The sequence below is a fragment of the Pteronotus mesoamericanus genome, unplaced genomic scaffold, assembly GCF_021234165.1.
Source record: "Pteronotus mesoamericanus isolate MK-2021 breed Mesoamerican mustached bat unplaced genomic scaffold, CSHL_Meso_final contig_657, whole genome shotgun sequence".
Classification (NCBI taxonomy): Eukaryota; Metazoa; Chordata; class Mammalia; order Chiroptera; family Mormoopidae; genus Pteronotus; species Pteronotus mesoamericanus.
In genome coordinates, this window is record NW_026555229.1 from 6,877,597 (window position 1) to 6,904,336 (window position 26,740).

The window sequence follows — 26,740 nt, forward strand, 5'->3', positions numbered from 1 at the left end:
GGGGACAGCTCCGCTGTGTCCAGGCCTCGGTGCTGAAGGCTAAGAGCGTGGGTGGAGTCCAGCGTGCTTCAGCCACTTACCACTTCATGCCCCAGGCAAGTTACCTGACCTCTCCGGACCCTCAGTTGTCAAAGGGGATGAAAACAGTTTTTGCCTTTCTTGTGGGGGGATTCCCCAGGGATAACATGCAAAGCTCTTAGAACGACACCTGGCACTTGATGGAGGCCCCTGGCCCCGGCCTGGGTTCAGGGGAGGGGCCCGGTTTGGAGTGTGGACAGTGGCCACAATACAGGCAGTGCTGACTGGCCGCCTCATGGGTTTGGACTTTGTAAGACCCTGGCTCTGTCCTCCAGGGCGCCGGCGCAGCACCATGAAAACACGCGGGCCTGGGTCCCCCGCTGGGTGCACTCCAAGGATCCCCACCCCAGTGGTGACCGTACGTGCCCATGGGAGAAGAGTGGCAGAGGGACGCGAAGCTCATTTCCTAGGTGGGAAAGGAGGCCGCTTGGCCCACTGGCCGCGCAGCGCTGCGAGGCCCCGCAAGGCGGTCGGAACTCCTGCTCTCCCCTCTACCAGGCTACCGCTCCTGGCCGCAGGGCTCCCTGGGTTTCTGGGGGCTGCATGCCAGGCCTGGAAAACCACAGACGGAGCAGCGACAAAATGTGGTGATAGGGTTCAACTATGGAGTCCCGGAGAGAAGGCCAAGGAGGGCCTTCTATGTTTGGAGGCTTTCCCTGTCTCTCTCCAAGTCCACTTGTCCATCTATCCACACTTCCGTCCATCAATGTATGAGCAGGGGGGCGCCTGTAGACCCAGCCTTGAGTGTGAGCAGGAGAGTGCTGGATAACCCAGTTCTGCCCTCACAGAGCACACAGTGGCTGGAGAGAAAAGATAAACACCAGGAAAAGAAACCATGGAAATCACTTTTGGATTAGGTGCCCCTCAGTCTGGTCAAGAGGGCATGTTGTATAGGAATTGCCAGGAAAGGGAGGTCAGAGTGTTCTGGGAGGGCTGCCCGGGGGAGGGGGCACTGCAGCTACCCGTGAGAGGTGAGCATTTAGAAACAGCAGAGGCAGGAAGGCATTTCAGAGTGGAAGGGATGTGAGCAAAGGTGCAAGGGCAGGAATATATGTGAAACCCTGTGTATGTGTGTGTGTGTATGAGAGAGAGAGAGAGACACAGAGTGTGTGTATGTGTGTGTGTGAAAGACAGACAAACAGACCAGACAGACACGAGGGCCCCCCTGTTGAGACCTCCAGGTTGCCCGTTGGCTGTGGGCCCCTCACTCCCCTGCCCTGGCCTAATTTCGAATGGGGGCAGGGAAGCTGGGAGCCTGGGCCAAGAGCTCTCTGCTTCCTGAGCAGGCGCAGGAGCCCGTCCAAGGCCCAGCTCTGCTTGTTCCTGCCTTGGCCTCCGTGGGAAAGGGTGCTCAGAGCAGGACCCCAAGCTTCTCCCGGCACCCAGCCCCCTGCACTGCCTGGGCTCCTAGAGCTCATGTGGCCGCCCCTTGCAGTGAGAGACCCCTGCACCTCCCATACCATCCTGAGCCGCACATCGCAAATGCACAAGCACCAGGCATGCCAGGCCCCGTGACCCCTGATTGCTCGGAGGACGCTGCTTTAGGACCATTTTACAGAAGCAGCTCAGATTGGTTAAGTAACTTGCCTGGTGCTGCACGGCTAGCAACGGGGAAACCAGGCCACATACTCAGGGTCGTTTGTGCTTACAGCCACTATGTGCACCTTCCTGCCCTTTCTAGTGTTGTACAGCCTTCCAAGGGAGGGGCGCCTCCTCCCAAAAGCCCACTCTGATTTTGACATCCAATGGCACAGAGTGTTCCAGTTCTGCCCCCAGTGCCTAGTGGTGCCCTACCTGGAGTTGCCCAATAGAATTCTCTGCAATCATCCATGGAAATGACCTCTAGCTGCACTGCCAAGTACGGTGGCCACCAGCCACTGTGGCTGTTGGGCACTTGGGATGGGGCTAGTGTGACTCAAGCACTGAATTTTTAATCTTCTTTCATTTTAATTAAAATTTCAATTTAAGTAACTGTAGTGCATTGGCTAGTGCATTGGACAGTGTGGCCTTGACCAGCGGTCTGAACTGGGCACCAGCAGGAGGTTTGTTTGGCTCATGGGGGAATATGTGTGTGAAGCTGCCTGGGTTCATAGCCTCGCTCTGCCAGACAGATGGCTTAGGGTCTCTCTGTCTTCCTTTCCACTCTGTAAAAGGAAGAGACCAGCAGGACCCATCTAACTGGGATGATGGATAAAACAGGTTTACAGAGCAGATTAGGTACCTGGTGCACAGTGAGGCTCCATAAAGGGGACCGTGTGCTCTCAGCTTGAACCCCAGAGCATGGTGGGAAATGGGGAGGGAGGGAGACAGTGGGCCAGGCCTTGGTGGGAGCCACCACTAGAAGCCCCTCCCCGCTGAGTAATCCCTTCTTTCCCAAAGGGTGCCATACTGCTATTATTGCTACTACTGTTGTCATTATTATTACTAATACTATCGCTGACAAGAGTGGAGCATTTTTCAAGCAGTTACATCATAAAGGTACCAAACTACCCATGACACATCAGTTCATTTTATCCTCACAACACTCCAATGTGGCTGGTTCTCTTATTTTCCCCGTTTTACAGGACAGAAATGGAGGATCAGAGAGGGCATGTAACTTGCCCAAAGTGACACAGCCTGTGAGCGATAGGGACAGAATCTGAGCCCAAGCTGCCTCAGTCTAGCACTCAAATCATCTACCACCATGTGGCTGATAAGGACACCTGTGAAATCCAGACCTACAAGGGAAATCAGGGTGAGGAGGGGGGAGGGAAAGGTAAAAGGAAGGCAGAGACTCAGGGCTACAAATATCAAAACAGCACCACTCAGTTCTAGACATTTTCTGAAGGAGGCCACAGCGTAAGCACTGGTATGGGTGAGTCCAGCTTCCAGGAAGAGAAAACCAGCTGTGACACGCGGCAGTATCCGTGACCACACAGTCAGACAGGCACCGTGCTGTCTGATTCTAATGTGTCCCCCGCCTGTCCCGGTCCAGAGCCAACTTGTTTCCTGGGCTGCTCCTTGGAGGCTCTGCCCTGAAGGGACATGCCGCTGGGTCTGCCGCCCAGGACTGCTGGGCTCCCCCTGGGAGGCTTTCCCGTCTCCGGAAAGGCTGTTTCTCTGAGCAGAATTTTTGTCCTCGGCATCACTGGGGGCAGTGATGCTGGGCTGATGCCGTCCTAGGCTCTGTGCCCCTTTGACTTTCTCCCCTACCCGGCCCCAGCGCCCCCAAACCCAGCCTAGGGCACCACCCTGTCCCCTCCCTTGGTAGCTTTTATCATTGCTATCAGGACTTTGCTGTTTCTTCCCCTCCACCCTAGGTCCCATGAGGCAGGACCTGTGGCATCTCCCCAGGCCTCAGACGGGGCTGGTATTTGCTGAATCAACGCGTGAATGCATCCTGGGGGGGCTGGCCAGAGCAGTGGGACTGTGCTGAGCTGTCCTCTGGGCAGACCCCGGGTCTCTGCCCCTGCGCCCCGCCCCCCCAGGAAAGCTCGGCCAAGTGCCACTTGCCCCCGGTCTTCCCTGATGATTACAGATGGGTCAACAAGAATGGACGTCAGTTTGTGTACAACATGAAAGGGTGTGAGCAACTCTGATGATGTGGGGCACTTCCTGTCCATTTTTGAGGACGGCCTTGGTCGCTGTGCTCCCTCCTCTGTGACATCACCCAGGGCTGTCCGGAAACCGCGGCAGCATCGAGGGATCCTGCGTGCACTGGCTGACATCCTGTGCGATGGCCTCGCGTGTGTCTCTGTCCTCCCCCATCTGGACTGCCAATTCTCACTGCCTTCTTTGTCTCCCCTGTGGGCCCAAGTCTGAGAACAGGGGCACGTATGCGTGCAGAAAGTGCTGATTATGTACTTCACATATGTCGCCTCAATCCTCGTGACCACCCCAAGGACACGGTACTATCATTACACCCATTTTCAGATGAGGAAAGTGAGACATAAAGAGCTAAGTCACTAGACAGTGGTAGAGCTGAGATTTGAACCTGGTGCTGGCTGACTCCTAAGTCCATGGTTAGAGCCTTCATGATCTTTCCTTTCTCTCGCTTGGCCTTCCAGCCCTGCAGACCTCTGAGACCACCCTGTGCCCCCTGCCCGCCACCTCCAAGCCTCCAAGCCTGCACTCACAGGCCCCCGTCCGCCGCGCCTCCTCCCTCCCGTTCTGTCTTGTCCCTCAGAGTCCAAGTCCAGGTGGGGATTTGCCCCCTCCCCAGTCTCCCCTGCACAGCCCCAGCGCCCCCGGGTCTCCCTCCCTCTGCAAGGCTCCCCTGCACTCCCGATCTGAGCATCTCCTTGGGCCTGTTTAACCGCCTGTCCCTGGTGCACTGGTCAGCCCCACCCTCCTGGGAAGAGGCCACAGGGGACTGGCCCCTGAAGCAGGCCTTTCTGAGAGCTTCAGCCAGGGCCGACATCAGCCTGCACACTCCGTCTCCGCACTCTCACAGAAGCTCAGGGCTTAGTGACGAGGGGCCTCAGCCCCAGAGCCCCAGGCGGGGGTGGGACCTTGCCTGCAGCTGCCGGGGCCCTGCCCTGACACACTGCTGACTCTCTGCCTGTCACCAGCATTTACTGAGCACCTGTTCTGTGCCAGGCCCTGGAGTCTCAGGGTTGAGTAAAACAGACTCATCCCCTGGGGTGTGTCCAAGGCTGGGGGGGGGGGGGGGGAGTAACGAGCAAAAGCAAATTGATAAACTGGGTTAAGAGCTGTGAAGAAAATGAAAAGGCTGCAGGAACAAAGAAAGAAAGGGAGGTCTCTGAAGACAGGATTAAAGGAGAGCCCCAGGGGCAGCTGGAAGGGCTGGGCTGGGCTGGGCTGGGTGGAGGGTGTGGTGGGAGGCGCAGGTCACCTGGATGAACTTGAAAGTCACCCTAAGCACAGCGAGTGCCGGGCAGTGTTAGCTTGCACACGCTTTTTGGAAAGCCCCTCTGGAGGTGCACTGCAGGAGGGTAAGGGTGAGCTGGGGAAGAGCAAGCAGCGGGTGCCCAAGTGCCCAGCACCATCCTCGGGAGGGCCAGCCTTACAGCCTGGAGTTCCTCACTGGCTCCTACCTTCCCTGCGGGGTGAAGCCCCAGAAGCTGGTTGATAACGCCCCGCTTTCGGCTGCCCTTCCTCCCCCGCCTTCCTTTACTCCCTCACTGGTACCCCTCCCAAATAAACGGCTAGGTCTCAAATCTTCATCCCCAGATCAGCTTCTGGAGAATTCCAAGCCGAGACACCAGCCTTTCCCTGTCTCTGGCCCCCCCGAGATCTTCCTGCAGCCCACGGGGCCCAGCACAGGGCCCAGCACACAGCGGGGGCTTCCCCACATGCAGGCTGTGCGTCAGGTCAGGGTAACCCAGGTCCTCTGTCCTCGGGCTCCCGGGGCAGCTGCCTGCAGCGTGGCAGGTCTCCACGTTTCTGGCCAGGTGAGACAGGCTCACAGGTGCCTCCCCCACTTGGGGTGAGGATCGGGGCACTCCCGGCTACGCATTCACCTGTAATTCTCTGGCTTGGCCAGTGCAGCCTTCTCTAATCAGGAGCCTGACGCTGCCTAATTAAGTCAGACCTGCCCACAGCCCAGCTCCCTCTTCAGCTCCAGGCTGCTGCAAAGCCCCGCAGATGCCAGGTGAGTGTTGTGTGGGTCTGTTGTCAAGCCTCCAGCTTTTCCTCCAGCACATACTGGCCCCTCAACAACAGCAACAGTGTCAACAGGTCCCATTTAGTATGAGTACGTGTCAGGCAGTGTGCTACATGCCCGCAAGCTCTCCCGAGGGGCGGGGCAGGTAATAGCCAGGCTCTCACACAGACCGGACTGCCTGGGTTCTAGCTATCTCTGCCACTTAGTCACCTTTGCAGGTCTTGTGATATCTGTAAATTGGGGAAAATAACTGTACCTACCTTAGGGACAGAAGGAAAAAATTCAGTGAGCTAAAACATGGAAATTGCTTCCCACTAAACACCTGGGCTGCAATATACAATCATGCCACAAGGTGGAGCCAGAAACACACAAATCCCATGAGTGGTGCCTGAACTCCAACTCATGGGGCCTGTGAAGGCAAAAGGGTGACACCATCTTTAGAATGCCTGTCTTCTCCCACATCCTGCTGTTGCTACAAATGCCCTCCATTCCTACAGCCATCAGCCCCCCACCCCAGATCCTGGCTGTTACATGCTCAGACTACTGCCATAGCCAGCGGGTTCTGATAGCATCACAGAATTCCAGAGCCAGGAGGGACCCCAGAGACCCCACATTCTTTCCCCTCACCTGATGCTGAGGCAGAGAGTTTATGACTGTTCAAAAGACAACGGGTGCCCCAGGCCCCTTCCTTTTGGCCCAGCCAAAGCCAATACCCTCCCTCTCCAGGGAGACAATTTCTTGTAATCTTAGGGATTCTCTCTAACCTCTTCGGGGGCTGGCTCTCAGCTCACTCTCAGGGAGGGCCGCCTACCGAGGGAAGCCTCCCTGAGCCCCTGACCAGGCTGCTTGTTGCTGTGGGTCTCCATTGGCTTGGCAGCTGCTACAATCTCCCTGTTACAGGTGAAGAAAATGAGGCCCTGGCAATTTAGATACTTTGCAGGTCACACAGGAGGTGGGGGAGGAATCAGGGTGCCAGCCAGGCCCTGCCTGTGCCATCTGTCTGTCTACCCCCCCAGACCACGGCTCCCCACAGGCAGGGCTGAGCCACGTATGTCCCTCGCATGAGCCCCGTGCCTCACACCTGGAAGACTATCAAGATGATCAAGACGACCAAGAAGATGATCAAAAACGGCTGAATGCCTCCTGCCTAGAAGCCCACAGAGGCAGCCCTGTTCCAGGAGGCCAAAGCCTTGGGTTTGAGATTTAGCTCTGCCATGGGCCATGCATGGAGGGGTGGCAAACCAGAGGCCTGGTAACCACGGAGGGGTGGCGATTACAGGATTGGAGAACTAAGGCTCCTCTTGCATGTGACACAACAGCAAAGCCGGCTTCAGGTGCTCTGAGGGGGCTCACCCTCCTGCTGGTGCCTCCGAAGGGCGCCGTGGCCTGGAGAGCAAGGGTGTGGGCACGGCAGCCCCGGGCCCCTGCCTAACGGGACCACCTCCCCAGGGCTGAGGAGACAGAAACAGAAGCACGAGCCTGAGGAAATCACGGGGGTCCCAGGCCACCCCCATACTCCCACACAGGGATGCCGTTCCCTGTCCCACCACCTCCCTTCCTCCGCTGCTTGGGGGAGCTGAAGATTCCGTGCCAGCTCGGAAGACTCCGTGGACAGGACGCAGCAAAGCATGGGGTGGGGGTGGGAAAGTGAATGCCTGCAGTTCCCCATAGCCAGTGGGGTGCCCGGTGGTGGAGCACCGGCCTCACCCCGCAGTCCACACCAGCCCTGGTGAGAACTCTCAGAGCCGAGAGGGGCTCAGGGATGTTCAGCCCAGCTCCCATCTTCAGTGGGACCCAATTCCATTCATCCTGTCTTTTCTGAGTGGCCCTTCTGCACCCAGGCTTGGGCTGATAGAGGAAAGGGGATGAACAGAAAGTGTACCCAGTACCGGTGAGGGCCAGGCGCTGTGAGGCACGGGTATGCATTACTGCCCCGGAACTCACGGCTATCCTGCTACATCGGGCAGTCACTTGGTACTGTCGGCCCCTTCGCGGGGCGGGGGGCGGGGGGACTGAGGCTTGAAGAGGCAAAGTGATTCAGGCCACCAGCAGAGCTGGATGTTCCCACTGTTGTATCTGAAGTTAGTTAAACTCAATTCAAAATTTCGACCTAGTGGTAGCCTAGAGGCTTGCGTTCATCAGCCCACGCAGTCCCTGGCACATAGTATAGGTGCTCGGTGGAGGGAGGCCACAGCAGAAGCTCTCCCCAGCACTTTCCCCAGGACCTTCCATGTGCCTCCCAGGGAAGAGGAAGGAAAAGCAGAAGAGGTCACCTGGTTCTGCACCTATCGTGTGCCCCACACCTCATCTCATTTCTCTCTCCACAGTGCCGGGGCAGGTGGGTGGCACTTACAGAGAAGGGAAGGCTCTGCCACCAACCCGAGGTCACCTACTGTCAGCAGGGGACCTGAGTCCTGAGATCTGGAATCAGACTCCCGAGCAGACCTGACCTGGAATATGACCAGATCGAGGACGCGGGGTCCCAAAGGAGCCCCCCAAAATTCTCAGGGCCACCCTGGCTGTACTGCCACACCCCCTCCATCTTCCTGCTGCATCCAAGGCAGGGCTGGCCAAGTCCCCTCTGTCCTCCTGGACTCTGCTTTCTGTAGGGGAGGGCAGCCACAGCCTCCACCCCTTTCCAAAATAAAAAATGGGGAGGCAAGCTGGGGGGCCTCGCAGAGAAATGCCTTTTCTTGGGTCTGACCCTGTGCTCACACCAGACCCAGGGCAGCTGCCTGCCGACTGCCGTCTGCCCTGGCGCTGCGTCCTGCAGGCCTCATTCAGCGCCCTCCACGTTCGCTCCCGGGCCACCTCAAGAAGCCCCTGGCCCAGACCCAAACCAGGGGCTCTACCCTAGTCAGGCACCACAGCCGCCACCCTCTTCTTGTCGGTCCACACAGGTGTCCCACAGACGTGGCCGGTGGCAGGGGTGTTCGGAGTGGACCCCTGTGGCCGATGGAAGGCAGCTCTCTGGGCAGATGGGGGCAGGAACAGCTCTGATCTGGCTGTGGGCCCACTGCCTCTCATTCCAGGTCCCTCTGAACATTGGACCATTGTTCTAGGCCACAAGAAGGTGGCTCTGTGGCCCTGAAGAACAAAAACCTGTTTAGCCAGGTTCTGCTCCACCCGGGCAATTTCGAAAATTTAACCAGGATCCTGGCTGGCTGCAGCGGGAGAAGTGAGCTGAGGAGGCAGACCCAGGCCTGGAGCCGAGAGGGGCGGCAGGGAGCAGGAGGTCTGGGCCCGTTCCGTGGGCCCACTGGGTGCTAGCTTGCAGCTGTGCCTGTACACAGGCAGCAGGTTGACAAGCAGGATGCTCACCGCGTGATGGGAGGGACCAGCCAGCCCTGGCCTCCATTTCCCCCCTACGACACAGGGGGCCAAATGCACGTGCGTCCGCCCTGGCTGGTGTTGCTCAGTGTGTTGAGTGCTGGCTGGCGAACCGATTCCCAATCAGGGCACATGCCTGGGCCGCGGGCGTGTGAGAGGCAACCAATAGATGTTTCTCTCCCTCCTTTTCTCCCCCACTTCCCTTCTCTTTAAAAAATAAAATCTCTGCCGTTGCTGGCCGAGAGCCAACAATGGTCAGGCCTCAAAAGGAGGCTGCAGCCCCCGCCCTGTGGCTGTGAGTAGCAGGCACAGGGCTGAGCAGGGGGATGACGGGGACCTAGGGCTGCTGGGCCCCCCACCCAGGGTGCCACGATGATGACAGCTAGTGCTGGCCTTGGGTGGCACTGTCCATGCTCCAGGTCTGTTCAGGCTTGTGTGCTAATTCCCGCTCTACAGGTAAGAAAACTGAGGCAGAGAGGGGCAACGGGCAGCACTGGTCCGAATCCAGACCATGTAACTCTGGAGGGGTCAACAGTGCTCGTCACTCTGGTCCCTCAACCACGGCCAGGCGCCAGGCCCCTGGGGATACAGAAATGCACCCCCCGCCACAGACCACTGTGGCATGGTCAGTGCCACACCTGAGGTGATCACGCTGGGGCCTTAGGGGGCCTTTCTGGAAAAGCCTGAGTCTGAGCAGGATTCAGTCCCGGGAGGGGTGGGGAGAGGGGACAGGAGAGTAGAGTGCCCCAAGTGGAGGGAACGGCAGGACATGGGCTTAGAGGCTGGGGATGGCAGGGGGCACTCCTGTGACAGGCACCTAAGAATGAGAAGGTGGCTGCCAGGGGCCTGGCGAGGTAGAAAGGTGGGTTACAGGCCCTGGGGGCTTCCTGGGACTTGGCCTGCCCCAAAGGCCAGACCCTTCTCCAAGAGGAATGGGCATCACCCAGGGACATTGTTTCAATGGGACATGGCTTTAAACTTGAATAAGAAGAGGGAATTGCTGGGTCCTTGGTTGACTAGGATGTGAGTCCCGCCAGGCCGGTCCGGGCCTGCCTTAGCCCTGTCTGCCATCTAGGACACCCTGTGGCAATCAGAGCAGAGGAAGCCACTTCCCGGGGGCTCTCGGGCCTGTGGAAGCCAGGCCAGGCGATACCTGGCTGCCGGCCCAGCGGCCCAGCAAGGGGTGCTCAGGCGCTCAAACACTGCAAGCCAGGGAGAGCTGAGACAGCCCATGGGCCCCCGACACTGCTGAGTAGACTGAGTGCGCAGCTGGGGGTCACCTCGGGGCGCTGCAGGTGGCTTCTGAAGCGTGGCTTCCACCATCCAGGCTACTGGCAGGTAACACCTAGGGACTGTCCAGGATTTATCCTGCACTGAGTTCCCTCCAGCTCCGGAGGTATGCCTGTCCCCCTCGTTCGGGACTTGGTGACCGGGCTCTTCCTTCACTAAGCCAGCTATACAGCAGCCCAGAGTCCACACAGGGGAAGCTAAGAAGCACCATCCCACCTTCCCTTACCCGCCAGCCTGTCTGGCTTTGGATCCTGGCCCTGCCACTTGCTGGGTGAGCTCCGTTAGCTCTGAGCCTCGGTCTGCTCTGTAAAATCACATCACAAACCACCTCCCACGAGACTATAATGAAGCCTGAGTGACATCACTGTCATTCACACGGCAGGTGTCTCCTGAGCACCTGCTCTGGGCGCTGGTTTACAGTGTGAACAGGACAGGCACAAGCTCCTCCTCCCCTGGGGCCCGTGCTCTTGCTGGAGGGACCAGCGATAACCACAGTGAGCGAAGAGGGCACCAGCGAGGCACGAAAGAGATGAAGCTGGGAAGGGGGCAGTAAGTGCTGGCGGGGTTTAAATAGGAAGCCCAGGACAGCCTCACTGGGCAGCTGTTCCAAGTAAAGATTAAAGGGAGTTGGGAACGGGCCAACGGGCTCCCCTGGGGAGGGACCGAGTATCCCGGTGGAGGGAAGCGCCGGTGCGAAGGCCCTGAGGAGGGGGGCATGTCTGGCAGGTGTGAGAAGCAGCGACTTCCAGTGTGGCTGGAGCGGGCAAGGCGGGGGTGGCAGGAGGCGCCACCAGAAGGGCCTTGACTCTGAGTGACATGGAAAGCGCGGAGGGTTTATGGAGGGTTTTGAGCAGAGGAATGACATAGTCTGATGAGCATTTTTAAATGATCATTCCTTCCGCTGTTTGAAATGGACCATAGAGAGCAAGGGCAGAAGCAGGAACGGCAGCCAGGAGGCCAGGATCCAGATGACAGATGACAAGGGCTCGCCCGGGGTGGCAGCCAGAAGAGGGCGAGGTGGGGGCAGATATACTCTGCCGTACACTGGAGTCTGGACATATTCTGAAGGTAGCACCTCAGGGTGTGCTGATGAGTTGGAGGAAGAAATATGAAGAAAACAGGCCTTGGTGGCCTTGGGTGGCACTGTCCATGCTCCAGGTCTGTTCAGGCTTGTGTGCTAATTCCCGCTCTACAGGTAAGAAAACTGAGGCAGAGAGGGGCAACGGGCAGCACTGGTCCGAATCCAGACCATGTAACTCTGGAGGGGTCAACAGTGCTCGTCACTCTGGTCCCTCAACCACGGCCAGGCGCCAGGCCCCTGGGGATACAGAAATGCACCCCCCGCCACAGACCACTGTGGCATGGTCAGTGCCACACCTGAGGTGATCAGGCTGGGGCCTTAGGGGGCCTTTCTGGAAAAGCCTGAGTCTGAGCAGGATTCAGTCCCAGGAGGGGTGGGGAGAGGGGACAGGAGAGTAGAGTGCCCCAAGTGGAGGGAACGGCAGGACATGGGCTTAGAGGCTGGGGATGGCAGGGGGCACTCCTGTGACAGGCACCTAAGAATGAGAAGGTGGCTGCCAGGGGCCTGGCGAGGTAGAAAGGTGGGTTACAGGCCCTGGGGGCTTCCTGGGACTTGGCCTGCCCCAAAGGCCAGACCCTTCTCCAAGAGGAATGGGCATCACCCAGGGACATTGTTTCAATGGGACATGGCTTTAAACTTGAATAAGAAGAGGGAATTGCTGGGTCCTTGGTTGACTAGGATGTGAGTCCCGCCAGGCCGGTCCGGGCCTGCCTTAGCCCTGTCTGCCATCTAGGACACCCTGTGGCAATCAGAGCAGAGGAAGCCACTTCCTGGGGGCTCTCGGGCCTGTGGAAGCCAGGCCAGGTGATACCTGGCTGCCGGCCCAGCGGCCCAGCAAGGGGTGCTCAGGCGCTCAAACACTGCAAGCCAGGGAGAGCTGAGACAGCCCATGGGTCCCCGACACTGCTGAGTAGACTGAGTGCGCAGCTGGGGGTCACCTCGGGGCGCTGCAGGTGGCTTCTGAAGCGTGGCTTCCACCATCCAGGCTACTGGCAGGTAACACCTAGGGACTGTCCAGGATTTATCCTGCACTGAGTTCCCTCCAGCTCCGGAGGTATGCCTGTCCCCCTCCTTCGGGACTTGGTGACTGGGCTCTTCCTTCACTAAGCCAGCTATACAGCAGCCCAGAGTCCACACAGGGGAAGCTAAGAAGCACCATCCCACCTTCCCTTACCCGCCAGCCTGTCTGGCTTTGGATCCTGGCCCTGCCACTTGCTGGGTGAGCTCCGTTAGCTCTGAGCCTCGGTCTGCTCTGTAAAATCACATCACAAACCACCTCCCACGAGACTATAATGAAGCCTGAGTGACATCACTGTCATTCACACGGCAGGTGTCTCCTGAGCACCTGCTCTGGGCGCTGGTTTACAGTGTGAACAGGACAGGCACAAGCTCCTCCTCCCCTGGGGCCCGTGCTCTTGCTGGAGGGACCAGCGATAACCACAGTGAGCGAAGAGGGCACCAGCGAGGCACGAAAGAGATGAAGCTGGGAAGGGGGCAGTAAGTGCTGGCGGGGTTTAAATAGGAAGCCCAGGACAGCCTCACTGGGCAGCTGTTCCAAGTAAAGATTAAAGGGAGTTGGGAACGGGCCAACGGGCTCCCCTGGGGAGGGACCGAGTATCCCGGTGGAGGGAAGCGCCGGTGCGAAGGCCCTGAGGAGGGGGCATGTCTGGCAGGTGTGAGAGGCAGCGACTTCCAGTGTGGCTGGAGCGGGCAAGGCGGGGGTGGCAGGAGGCGCCACCAGAAGGGCCTTGACTCTGAGTGACATGGAAAGCGCGGAGGGTTTATGGAGGGTTTTGAGCAGAGGAATGACATAGTCTGATGAGCATTTTTAAATGATCATTCCTTCCGCTGTTTTGAAATGGACCATAGAGAGCAAGGGCAGAAGCAGGAACGGCAGCCAGGAGGCCAGGATCCAGATGACAGATGACAAGGGCTCGCCCGGGGTGGCAGCCAGAAGAGGGCGAGGTGGGGGCAGATATACTCTGCCGTACACTGGAGTCTGGACATATTCTGAAGGTAGCACCTCAGGGTGTGCTGATGAGTTGGAGGAAGAAATATGAAGAAAACAGGCCGGCCATGCTCCAGACCGCTCTACAGGAAGAAAACTGAGGAGGAGGCAACACACCAACCCACTCTGTCCCTCAACCACGGCCTAAATCTAAAATAATGGCAGGGTTTGGGACCTGGGCCAGGGCCCCAGCAGACCTCAGCACTGCTCACGCAGAGCAGCAACAGTTGGCCAGTGTTAATGGACAGAGGACAGAGGACAGGGCCCAAGAGCCACTTTCCCGCAGCAGTGGCATGAGGAGGCAAAACCACCACGGCTACTCGCTGGTAGGCTCGCTAAAGGTGTCTACAGAGAAGAGGTTTTCTGTGCCCGGCCAGGGGCCTAAGATAGCAACCGCCCCACTCTCCACGGAGCAAGCCAGCGGGCAGCCTGGGATCAAAGCCCAGGGGCCCAGGCCTGCTGCGCACCTCCTCCACCAAACCCGGGTTATTACAGGCCTTGCCTTCCCTGCAACATGGAAAGGGACCCGGTCCCCCCACCCCGCCCTGCCCCCATGAACGCTCAAGGCTCCTGCAGCAGCACACTTGAAAGAGGCCGGGGGTTATCTGCAAAACTCCAATTAAATCCACAGGCTTTGATAATTTGATAAGCCACTCCACAGTCGCCCCAGAGTCAAAATAAGCTGTTACTTGATCCTGTGTTTATGTTCAGGATGGTGGCCTGGGAAGGTGCAGGCGGCTCTGAGAGGGAGGGGGTGCGGGCACCAGGCTGACAGATCATCAGCCTACAGCCCAGGGTCACCTGTGGGGCTGGGCTCCTACGGGAGCACATGGGACTCTCTCAGGAGGTCCCAGAGGCCAAGTGGGGACAGAGGAGCAAAAGCCATTTAGAACTGTCTGGCCGCAGCTGACCCTGCTCCTGAGCCTCGGGCCTGTTTGGTGCTGGACAGGTTCCTGTCCTCAGGCAATCTCTTGCCAGACCAACTGTGAACCGGCCCAGGTGACGGAGGCCACCTCAGGAAGAAGGCAGATAACCCCACCACCATGGTGACTCGGAGGCCAAATGCTTTACAACTCCCCCCTGCAAAGCCAGGCTGTGGTCTGTAGCAGGGGAGCATGCCCAGAGCCACATTCCCTCCTGTTCCACAGCTTTCCTTGAACAAAACTGTTGCGCGTTCCCATGTGCCAATGGCACCTGGCCGGGTTAGCTCAGGACACGTCACCTCTGTAAGCCCTCTTGACCGCTCTCTGAGATCTGCATTATCTCATTTGAGGAATGGAAAAACAGAAAGGCATATAGGCTGGACAACAGTCAGAGATCGCAGAGCTGAGTGGCAGGCCCTGGCCCCAGAGCCTGGCCCTGCAAAACCACGCCCACTGCCTGGCTGGTGCCCAGCTGTCTCCCTGGGCCTGGTTTGCACTATCCTCGAGGTCCCTGGGTTGACAGGAAAAAGGCTAGCCTGCGCGAAGTGTGCAGGCTGACAGGTGAAATAGGACCAATTTATTCAGCCACCTGGCAGAGAGTGGGGTGTAGAGGCACAGGTCAAAGCAGAGTCAGTTGGTTTTGTGGTCATTCACCTGCTACTTCACCCATGAACTGTGATCCCTCTCCCCTTCTATGGGCACGTGATTGCAAGTGGCCCCAAGGACAACCTTCTGGAAAGGGTATCTCTCTCCCATGGAAGGAAGGAGAGCAGGAGGTTCTGAGAGGCCACCTAGCTGGGTCCAGACTGAGGGACGGTCTTCAGAGCCTTCCCCCGCCCTGGGAAGGTGAGGAAGGCCTGGCAGGGGAGTGCAGAGAGGACATACTGAGAGGCATCGGGCCCACAGTCTGGTCCCCCGACGCCTCCCCAAACCACAGAGGCAGGTGGGAGGAGTGGAAAGACTATGGGCCTCTGACACCGGCAAGTTGTGGGTTCAAGGTCCGACTCTGGCTGTGAGCCTCATTTTTCTTATCTGAGACATGGGGATGAGGACGTAGAACTCCTGGTGCAAACTCTCTCACGAGCTTGGCATGTAGTAGGTACAGTGAGAGCAATGCTTCTCCCTCTGGTGAGAACATACATTTGTATCCCATTCTGACGTGAGCCAAGCTCTTGTCCAGCCCTCGTGTCATCTGAAATTCACGGACAATCCTTGGAAGTAGCAAGAGCAGGGATTAATCACTATCTCTTTGCACAGAGGAGAAGAGAGAGACTGAGGGAGTGATCTGCCTTGGAGCTGTGTGACTAGTGAGCAGCGGAGACAGACTGTGAGCTCAAGACTCTGCATCCTATGCCGGTGGTTCTCAACTACTGCACATTGTGAACCAAGTCACTGATGAATTTCTGAAGGTTCATAACCTTTGCTTGTTTCTCATGCCTGTGACAGCCAGCAAGGGAGATGGCCTGTGTCAGGCCAGGTGGGCCTCGGAGCCAGATAATGCTTTCTCCTCCCTCAAAAGGCCCAGGTCTTTTGGGGCTTAGCCTTACAGCATGGGTATGGGGAAGGGCCCCCTTCCAAGGACTGCAGTGCATGGTATGCAGGCTGTGTCCTTTACAACCTTCGTGGGCACCATTCGCCCCGGAGCTGTGCGCCGTGCACCCTTGTCTTCAGGTTGTCTCCTCCCCCTCACCAGATGGCACCTGCCTCTCCCTATCTGTCCCAGTCAACTCCTCCGGACTATTCTTTCCTTACCCTCTATAGTACCCATCCCATCCGCCTCTCTGTCGCCCACTCTGGTACTTGAAGATTTCAGAGGAACAGAGGTATGACGTGAGGTGATCAATTAGCATCCCCTTCCAGTCCCTCCGCCGCCCCGCCAATACTCTTCCCCAGCTGCCTACTTCTGCTCATCAGATCCTCAGTGGAAACTAGATTTTTCTCTCCACTGAGAACCTGCTCTAGAGTATGTAGCTGAGAGATGTATTTTAAGCAAGAGAGGGTGGCCTTCAGGGTGGAGTTTGGTCATGTGTGTGAGAAGCCAACATGATTGGATGGGTTATCTTGACCACTAGGTTCCAAGTATTCTACTTCCAGAGAGAAAAAAAACCTACTTGGTTCCCCATTTCTCCCCAGACATGGAAACAGCAGCCAGCCCTGAGCCACTAAGAATGAAAGATTCTGGTTCAAGTTTCACACTTGTTGCTACACACACAACCTGTTGTATGACATAAGGAAAAATCCTAACTTCGCTGGGCTCCAGTTTCCCCCTCTGTAAACAGGGCTACTAACGTCTATCATTGAATGCTACGGGTAAGAGTCCTTTTGTAAACACTCACACAGTGGTTGTTATTTCTGACGATGACTCTGAGATCGGTCATAGGGGCTCAGGACTGCTGAGTCATTCAGCAGGCGACTTTCCAGCCTGGGCAGCATGTGTCCTCCCAGCCCCGCATTTCCCCTGGGAGCTTGGTACCATCAACAGTTAAGAGCAATGACTGCTAAGCTTGGGCATCTGCAAGCCATGACCATTATATCTTCTGTTATCTCGTCTGCTCCTTACAATAACCTGTAAGCGAGAAAGAGTGCAGGAAAACCTGCTGCCCAGGTGCAGAGACACCATCATCTTCCAGCCTTGGGATAAAGTGAAGTGAGGAGTAAGCTTTGGCAAGAGGAGTCTGGGAAATGGTCCCCTATCCTTTGGCACATCTCTCCTTAGCCTGTGCTCCCTCTCCTTGTGTCCCCACATCCTGACCTGCAGCTGGCCTCGGAATTAGCCCACACCTGCCACTTACTCTTTTGGGGGGTTGACATCTTCCGGTCGGGCCTCAAAGAACTGAAAGACTTCATCACACTGTGAGATGTGGGGAGGCAGCCGGACAAGCGCCTGTGGAAAGATGGAAGAAAGGGCATTAGGCCTGATGAAACTGGAACCGGGAAAACCAAAAGCAGGGTCAACTTGGGCCAGCAGTGATGAGAGAGGCTCAAAACTGTGCTGTGGAAGATAGTTAACTAGTCATCCACCCATCCAACCAGACAGCTAATCAATGGATTAACCAATTAGCTAATTAATGAAGTAACTCTCCATCTGTCCATCTGTACATCTATCCCATCAACTAACCAACCAACCAATTAATCACTAACCAACCAGTCAACTAATAAAAATAACTAAAAAAAAAACACCCCAATCAACCTATCAATCATTCAGCCAACAATTCAACCAACCAATCACCAACCATCCAACTAGCCAGTCAACCAACTAAACAATCAGCCAATCAAATGAAAAACAATAACCATTGAACCCTAGGTCTCAAGGCCTCAAGAACTATTCATGCTGCATGAGTCCTGAGAGAATTTCCTTCTTTCCCAAAGTCCAAGATCCTTAGTCTGACAATCCAAGGTCTTATGCCACCAGCTTTGTCTCCCACTAGCCAGAGTCCAGCTGCACCAGATACAGTCCCTAAACACAACTGAACAATTAACCATTTAACAATAAGTTGATAATTCTACCAAGGATAACAGGGTGCTACCACATTGTTTGATAGGACCTAGATAGTTTAAAAGGGAGAGAGGTTTTAGAAAGACTCTTTGAAGCTGAGTCCTAAAGGATAGGTAAGAGTTAACTGGTCAAGGTAGGTGGGAGATCAAGCTGGATAGTTCCAGGAGCTGAATGAGGTCAGTGCACCCTGAGAGCACTGAGGATGGAAGAGGGGGCAAGGGCTTGATAGAGCAGGGTCTTATTTAGGCTAAGTTGAGGATGCCTGGAGGAACAGTATTAGCTGAAGTGTATAGAAAGACTTCTAAAGGAGTGGGCATCAGCTGTGCTAGACATCTGCAGGATTTGGATAGGCAGAGAGGAGGGGAATGTGTGTCCGTTGGGGAATAACTGTCCAGGGAGGGGCATGGACCGGCTATGAACTTATTGTCCAGGGAAGACTGAGGGTCTGGTGCGGGGAAGTGAGGTCATGGCCAGGCGCTGGTGAGAGTTCCCGCTACACAGCAGCATGGACTCCACATCTTGCAGCCTGGGACACAGAGGACCCTTGACCAGGCCCAGTCAAACTTGCAGGGAGGGGCAGGGGTGTAGGGTGAGGCCAGGGGGAGCCCCGCTTCCTGGGCCCCTCAATTCAATATGGACAGAAAACACTGGAATGATCCTTTGGTCCAAACAGGAGAGGCCACTGTCAGAGGACCCTTGACCAGGCCCAGTCAAACTTGCCGGGGAGGGGGCAGGGGTGTAGGGTGAGGGACAGGGCCCAGGGAACTCTAGGCTGGAGCCAGGAGAGGGAAGAGGAACCCCAGGACTGCAGGTGTGTGAGGAACTGATGATGAACAAGCTGTTGTTGGTGGTCAGTCCGACAGGATACTTTCACAAACCTGTGCCTCCCCAGCCCCCCTCCACCAGGGCTGCCTTGGGTACAGTGACACCCGACCCTGCTGCTCCCCTGTGCCAAGCATGATGGGACTCCTGTATGTGGTCACTGGGAACCCTCATGATGAGATCATGAGGGCAGATTTCATCTGCATGTCACAGATCTGGGGACAGAGGCTCAGGGAGGCCATGTGGCCTGCCCACAGGGCCCGTCAAGGGTGGGAAAGACCTCACTGGAAGGTAAGCTCCATGAGGGCTGGGACTTCAGTCTGACCTGTTGGCTGTGTCTCCAGATCCCAGCAGAGTGCCTGGCACACAGTAGACACACAATAAGTATTTGTTTGAATGAATGAAGGCAGGAAAGAATAAATAGGGTTTTGGTTTGCAGAAGCCCAATATCCATAGTAGTGGGACATGGTAATGGGGCAAAAAGAGCACACGTGGTCTCAGGTTGCAATGGAATTATCGTGTGGAGGAAGAGGAAAGTGACAGTTTAATTCTTCTCTGAGCTGATCAGGTAACATACAAGTGCACCATCCTGTCACAATGGCCCTTTTCGATGTCAAACCCACAGCCGGGCAAGATGAGACAAGGTCCTACCATAACAGACAGGACAACGTTATGCAACTCCCAGCTCTTCCTCTAGAGTCCACGGCTCTCCTGGGGTCTCTAACAGATCACCTCCTCTTGAACAGCCAGGAAATAGAAAAGAAGGGGAATGAACACCAAATGAGCAACTACCACACATCAGGCACTGTCCTAGGCCCCTGACACTCCAATTACCTGACAAACGATGAAGGCTTTTCAGGGTGTGCCTGACACGGGGCTGGGCCCTAGTGTCACAGGGATGAGCCACACACAGTCCTGCACCCACAAGAACACATCTGATGATGTGTCACCCATTTTGTCCTGAGGTAGACATCGTTGTCTCTGTTGATCATGGGGACACTGAGGCTACTGGAGCCCGAGCTGCAGCTAAAGAAAGTGGCAGAATGAAGCTTTGTGCTCAGAAGGTAGAATGGGTATAACTTGTCCCCGCAGAGGTCAAGTCTTCATTTAACATGCATGGAATGTGCTGTTTTCTTCCCTGGGAAAGAAGGGTAGAAGGAAAAGGAAAAGAAAAACCGAGGAAGAAGAGAGGAAAAGAGACAGAGAGATGGAGGAGAGAGAGACAAAGAAAGAGACCAAGAGAGACAGTGGTAGGGGAGCCAGAGAGAGAGGGAGACATGAGAATCAGGCACGTGCAGACCGACTGCTCCCGGCAGGAGGGTGTTAGAAGGGGGCACTAAGGGGTAGGGATGGGCAAGAGGCAGGAGGAACCCATAACCAGGGACCGGGCTATATGCAGAGTCACTGCCAGGGTCACCTCCCTGGCAGGGACAGGGCGGGGACGCAGGGCAGGCATCCAGGCGGCCCAGAGCACTGCCACCCACCCCGGTGCAGACCCCGGCCAGGCCGCGGCTCCCCCAGCACCAGCGGTGAACACAGCGGCTCTTCATGCCGACAGAGACCGGCATTCTGGGGGCAGAGGACACGTGGGCTGTGAGGGCCTCAGACAAAGGGGCCTTTTGGTCGAACCACTGCAGACATCTTTATTTAATAGGGAGCCCCGAGGGGAGCCACAGTGAGGGCTCGTCCTGATTTCAGGCTGACAAGAGGCTCTCAGCTCACAGCAACTCCCATCAGAGCTGCCGCCAAGCCCGTCTCTGGCCAAAATCATTTGGCAGGAGAGCCGGTGCTGAGCAGTCAGTCCTGGAGGCCTGGGCTCGGGACAAGTGCCAGAGCCGGGGAACCCCCACCCCGGTCGTTCTGAAAGGAGCAGGTGGGGGCCAATATACAGGCATTTCTTTGGCCCCACCCCTGGCTCAGGCCTAAAATTCTGCCGTTGGACATTCGAGATGTATGCCAGGGGGTGGTTAAGTCAGGACCTTCGGGCTGGGAAGACGTGGGTATGAGTCCTGGCTCTGCCATTCACAGGCTGTGTGATGCTGGATGCATTATTTGCCCTCTCTGAGCTCAGTGCAGGGGGTTTGCTCTGGGACCTACTCGTTCGGACATTAAGTGAGATCATGAATATGAGGAACCCAGCACGTGCCTGTGAATGTTAGCTGCTGCACTATCGTCTTCATTGCCATTATCCTTCAGGTGACAGCAATGATACACAGCAGAAAGAACACTGGAAGCGGAGTCCAGAGACGCCAACTCTAGTTTCAGTCCTGCCTTTATGTACTTACTGCATGACCTTAGGTGGCTCACCTCACCTCATCTCGCTGATTGTCATTTCTTTTAAGGACATAATAGACTAGTTCTGGAATCTCAAACTATCTCTCCTGGGAACACCTGCCTAGTGAGGTAAAATGAGTTCTGTGGGCCCACGTGAAAGGAGGTCTTGGAGAGCCCTGTCTAGTCCTGGAGATCACCATGTTCCTCATCATAGCAAAGGCTCGGAGAAGTCCTACAGGAAGGAAACCTGCAGAGCTTTGTTTAGGCCAGCTGTTATTAATCACACCAACATGCTGGGGGATGGCCGCATTTAGTCATCACATTAAGTCCAAGAGATGGGTTTGACTATGATTCCAATTCTACATTAGAAGAAACTAAGGCACAGAGAGGTTAACTAATTGCCCAAGGCCGCAGAGCTAGTAAGTAGCAAGCCTTTAACTGCAGCTGTCTAGTCCAGAGCCGATTATGCTCTGTCCAATCTATTAGTCTGTAGCGCCTCCACCACGGCCCACAGGTCTTGGGCTGTGGGGCTGGTTTTCCAAAACAATTCCTGTTGACAGCCCATGGAACACAGCTGGGACAAACCCAGACGAGAGACATTCGTAAGGTTCTTCCAGCTCTGACAGTCAGTGGCCCTAGGACTGTAAAGAGCACCCCATCAGTGAATTCAGTTTCAGATCGATCACGCAATCCCATTGAGCCTTTCTATTAGAGCTTGGACTCAGGTGCTGTCGGGGGTCTGGAAGGCCCCACGGTGGGAGAAGGGCTGGAATGCGCATGGCCTCAGAGTCATCGGCATCTAGGGAGGGGCCCCGGTCCTGCGAGGCTGCTCGGAGCACGAGGGTTGTCAGCTGAGCCGATACAAGTCACCTTCCAACCTTGCCACTCTGTGGGGCAGGCGGTGGGTGAGCCGGCTGACAGCAGACCCGGAGAAGCGGGGTGAGGGAAGGGGCCGAGGACAGGGGCGCCCAGGACTGTGTGAGGCACTCAAAGCCACCTGGGTTTGCCTCAGCCAGCACTTCCAGTGCCTCCCTCTCCCAGTCCAAATCTGCTGTGATGTTTCCAGCTCCTGGCCCCCAAGACCATTTTCTGGGAGCCAGTGACATGGGCCACTACTTGGCATCATGTCCTCATTCCGGATGGTACAGAGTTAGCTAAGGAGAGGGTGGCTGAGCTGCGTGTCTCTGAGGCCTCCTCCCAGACACAGCGGGCCCAAGCCTGGTCAGGCTGTGCTCAGACCCTCTGCTCCAAAACAAACGCCCCTCCGTGAGGCCCACAGCCCTGGGCAATGCCTGTCCTGGGACAAAAAGTAAACTTCTGCATTCGGCAAGACAACGCAGGGCAGGGGAAGTGCCCTGCTCTTCACTCAGGTTCAAGCATTTTCCTCTTTATTGCAGCATCATTTTGGTTTCTAATCAGTGGACATTTTACCCAATGACTCTGGCGGGATGGGGGGTGTGTTGTGGGGGTTGGAGTCCTGCCTGTTTGGCCCCCAGCTCTCAGCCCCTGTCCCCACCGCTGGGGCTGCCTCTGTCCCGCCCCAACTGTTCCTACTACATCACCTTCTAGGAAGCTGGGGGCTCAGTGAATTTCTGTAAATCAGGGTATTTCAAACACACAAGTTCTCTTCTTGAAAGATTTAGGCAGCAAATCCTTTTGAAACGGAAATAGTGTCTAATTTGCGGTTGCCGTTTAAGCCATTTCACAAGAGATCCCAGTACCTCGGGACCTTGGGGACATGCTGCCCTCTTCAGAGGTTTCCTCTGCTTGTATGTGATCTTTGCATCTTGTCCTCAGATACCAGCTAGACACCCACATGGGGCCAGGCTCCCAGCTGGTTAGTGAAGGCGCAAAGATAACAGAGCTGGCCTTCCGGGAGCTCCTGGCCTGGAGAAGATGGACACCCAGGAATTTCCCCCCTACGGGGAATACACTGCGATGTGGAGGCATGCCTAGGGCTTTCTGGGGAGTGGAAAGGGGTGGTCAGCTGTGCCTGGGGAGTCAGAAGGCTTCTGGGAGGGGCACCACAGAAGCTGAATGCTTCCCCAGGCAAGGGGCTAGCACGGGCCAAGGGGCAGAAGCCTTCGGGAGTCTGGCTGGTTGGGAATGGCCACATGTCCGGCAGACTGGACCGCAGGGTGTGGAGGAGCTCCGGCCTGAGCAGCACTTGGAAGCACCCCACAGAGGGCCTGGCTGAGCTGCTCAGAGGTTCTTATGGGCCATGGCGCTCCTATGGGGGCCTTTAAAAAGAAAGGGACAGCCTGGGAACTCCTTTTCCTGGGTCTGTCCGGACCAGAGCAGAGGAAGAGAGTCTACCCACTGGGTTCCCCCAGAAGAGCAGACCACTGGGGAGGCAAGGGCGGGTCCGCCTTGGCTCTCCGCCTCAGTCTTCCCCGCTAGCCACACAGTTACTCCCCCACGTAGGGCCGAGCACGCCAGGGAGCCTGGGTGCCTCTCAAAGGAGTCTGTCTGGGTTGCAACACGAACCTTCCTCTTTATTAATGAGAACCAGTGATGGGCCGTGGTGGAAAATTCCCACGGTGGGAGGGAGAATACCTGGGACTAAAACCACCGCAAGTAATCGCCGCTGCTTTTGAGTAAAGTGGGGATACAAATGAACGAGCCCGTGAGATGCGGAGGGTCGGGTGGGGAGACCCTTACCTCTTCCAGGCTGACCCCCTTGTTGGGTTTGGAGTCCCTCCCCGCCATGAGGGTCTAAAAATGGCCAACTCCTCATCCCTCCTACAAAGAAAGCTATTGATCCTGAAAGCAAGTCTATCGCTGACAGCAGAATAATAGGAGCAAGCTCAGCTTTTTAGACAGCAAAAAAAATTTGTCACACCCACCAGGACATAGACGCTTGTATAAACGTCATTAACATGGCAAAGGGGGAGTGGATCATTCTCAAACACTTTCCCCCACCCCAGGGATATTTATATTATCCCCTAGACAAATACTGCAAACATGTACTTCACAGGCAGGAACCAGGTAAATGGAGTCACTTACAAAATTGTTAGTCTGAGCCCCTAACGTATAGCTCATGCTCGTGAGTGAGATGAAAGTTTTCAACTTGTTGAGGCCACGGAACCATTAAATATTAACCACATAACCATGTTGCCTATTAAATTAATTTATGGAGTTAAAGAAATGCCTTTGGAACCCCTCTTGATAGACACCTGGCCCTCAAGTGCCACATAAAACAATCACTGGCTGGCGCTCGGTAAATTTTCCATGACGCTCATCCAATCTGCTCCATATATGTTTAAAATTAACACTGAGATGTGGGCTGTGAAATCACCATTAGCAGGGGGACTGCCTGGCCAGCGAGGGCAGGGAGCCTGGAGTCTGGGGAGGTCCACGGCACTGTCAGACTTTCCACATCTGGGCCCTGGCAGAGGAGCTGGCTGCTCTGTGCACACAGCCAGCTTCACCATTTTGGGTGCATTTGAATCCCCAGTAAATCCCGGACTCGGAGAGCACGTTGTCTAGCAGATCCAAGGAAGAGGATATTGCCCGGCCCAGCACAGCTGCATATGCAGGACATTGCAAATAAAAACCCCAGAAATTTTAAGTAGCTTGTCCAAGGGCAGGCACAGACAAGGGAAGGGCTGGCCGTGGAGTAGACTGTACATGGCATTGACCATGGACTTTGCTGTGGGGAGCAGTGACAATGAGTAAAATGCTGAATCCCGCGTGGCCATAGATGGGGCTATTGGGTGGCAGAGCTGTGAAATACAACTCTGAGTGGCAGTGACCATGGACCATTATTGCCTTATCCCTAAATGACCATTCCAAGGTCATTCTAAGGTCTCAGACAATCAGACCACAGGGGCCAGCTTTCCAGTTCAGCAGAATTAAAGGTCACTTCTGTGCTGCCCTGCCCCCATCATTCTCGGAGTAAATTACGGCCTGTAAGACGTCTGGCTGCTTGGTGAACCCATGACACTGTCCCTCATCGCCTGGCTCTGAGCCCTTCTCATCTGAGCTAATCAGGTTAGGAGGCTCCTCCTCCTGCAGGCCCCACTTAACTGGTTCCCTGGGCCACCAGCAGCACCCTTGACTCTCGTCCTGATCCAGGAGTCCTGTTCAAAGCCTGCTCCTGGGAGATAAGATGTTATCGGGTTCTCCCTCCAGAGGATCCCGGCGGCGGCAGCATCCTCACAGAGACCCACCGGCTGCAGATGCCTGGGCTCCACCACCGAAGCTAATGTGAGCCATGAATCCCGGCTGGAAGATGCCTCCTCCCGCCCTTTGTCCTCCCCTCCATTAGCTTTGCCCATTTATTTAACCTCTTGGGTAAGGAATAAAGAGAAATTAAAGCTCAAGCTGCAGCCATCAATTTAACTGGAAAAGGCAAATGCCCTTAAAAAAGAAAAATGAATACAAGCATACCTCCTTTTATTGTGCTTCACTTCATCATGCTGCATGGATGCTGCCTTTTTTACAAATGGAAGGCAAGGCCCTCCACCAGCAAAAAGATTACAATACATGTTTTATTGCAGTGGTCTAGAACCGAACCCACAGCATCTCCGGGGTCTGACCGGAAGAAAAGGAGCTTCTGATTACAGGGAATTCATCGTCAGGGCATCCTTTTAGGTGAAGGCAGAAAATGTGACCAGTACAATCTGCACAAACTCGAAATTCAGACTTACGTTAGAGTGTATGCGGGGGTGCCTGTCTTCCCGCAGGCTTGAGAGCACCATTTATTAAACTGAGCGATACGATTCTTATTTAAGCATTTTTATTGTTAAACTCAGAGCTTGAGAATTACCAAATAGCAGCGCAAAAAGGAACTTGATGGTAACAACTCTGTATGGTACAGGTTATTTCAGAAGTGACAAACACGGTGATAGACATTCCCTTACTCAACCCCTTCCATGACCCCTGCGAAAGAATTGGTTCTACCCCCCTTTTACAGATGAGGGAACTAGGGCTCAGAGAGGTAAAGTAACTCTCCCCAAGTTACACAGCTAGTGGGTGGGCCAGTGGGACCTGACCCCGGCTCCAATACCAGCACTCACAACAAAGCGGTACCCCGCCTACCTCGCCTCAAGATTCTTGAGTCTGACTCCACACTAGGTTTCATTTAACCGAGAAATTAATTCCATCTCCATTAAAGCCAGTGAAGCCCAGTGGTAATACTGAATTGTTTCTGCCTTTAAGGATAATCACAAAAACATAGCGCCCACTGAATGCTTCCTCTGACCCAGATACTCTGCTCTGTTGCCTCTAATGCGTCAGTTCATTTCATCCTCAGAACTACCTCTCTGGAGGTACAGTTTTCCTCTCTAAAGTACAGAGAGCCTGAAGTCCTCTCTGGCTCTAGGAAGCTAAGTAATTTGCCCAAGTTAATGAAGCTCGTGAGGAATTCAGACCATCCAGAAACTTCTCATTCTCACTGCAGGGGTCCTAGGCTCTAATCAAAGTAGGAAGACAAATACAAATAGGCTCTGCCTCCTGGTTCACTCTCATACTCAAACCTGCTCCTGGCGTGGGCTGTTCTCCTGAGCCCACACATGCTCTGTGTGTGTGTGTGTGTGTGTGTGTGTGCGCGCGCACGCGCGCGCACATGTTTGCATCTCTAAAGATGTGTTCATGACCACCTGAAACTGTCAAGGCTTCTGTGAATAAGCAAATAATGCATTTCAAATGCTCTTGAACTCAGAACTGATTCCAACATCCCAAAAGGAATTCAAAGCAACAGTTCTCCTATGTCCAGCAAAATGCTACATACAGAATCCCTTCAGTAGGAAGCTCTTAACCGAGCTCCCAAGCCAGTGGAAGTGATTTAAAATAGCATTTTGTAAACATGGACATGTCCCAAAAGGAGTAG

General features: G+C 55.4%; 1 protein-coding gene across 2 annotated transcripts in view; it reads right to left on the reverse strand.

The window, feature by feature from the left end:
- SH3PXD2A (SH3 and PX domains 2A) overlaps positions 1 to 26,740 on the reverse strand; it is a 217,733-nt gene that overhangs the window by 84,570 nt on the left and 106,423 nt on the right. For both annotated transcript variants that reach the window (XM_054581459.1, XM_054581458.1), the window contains exon 5: positions 17,108 to 17,199. In XM_054581459.1, the coding sequence (XP_054437434.1) occupies positions 17,108 to 17,199 (92 nt within the window). The remainder of the gene's footprint in view (positions 1 to 17,107; positions 17,200 to 26,740) is intronic.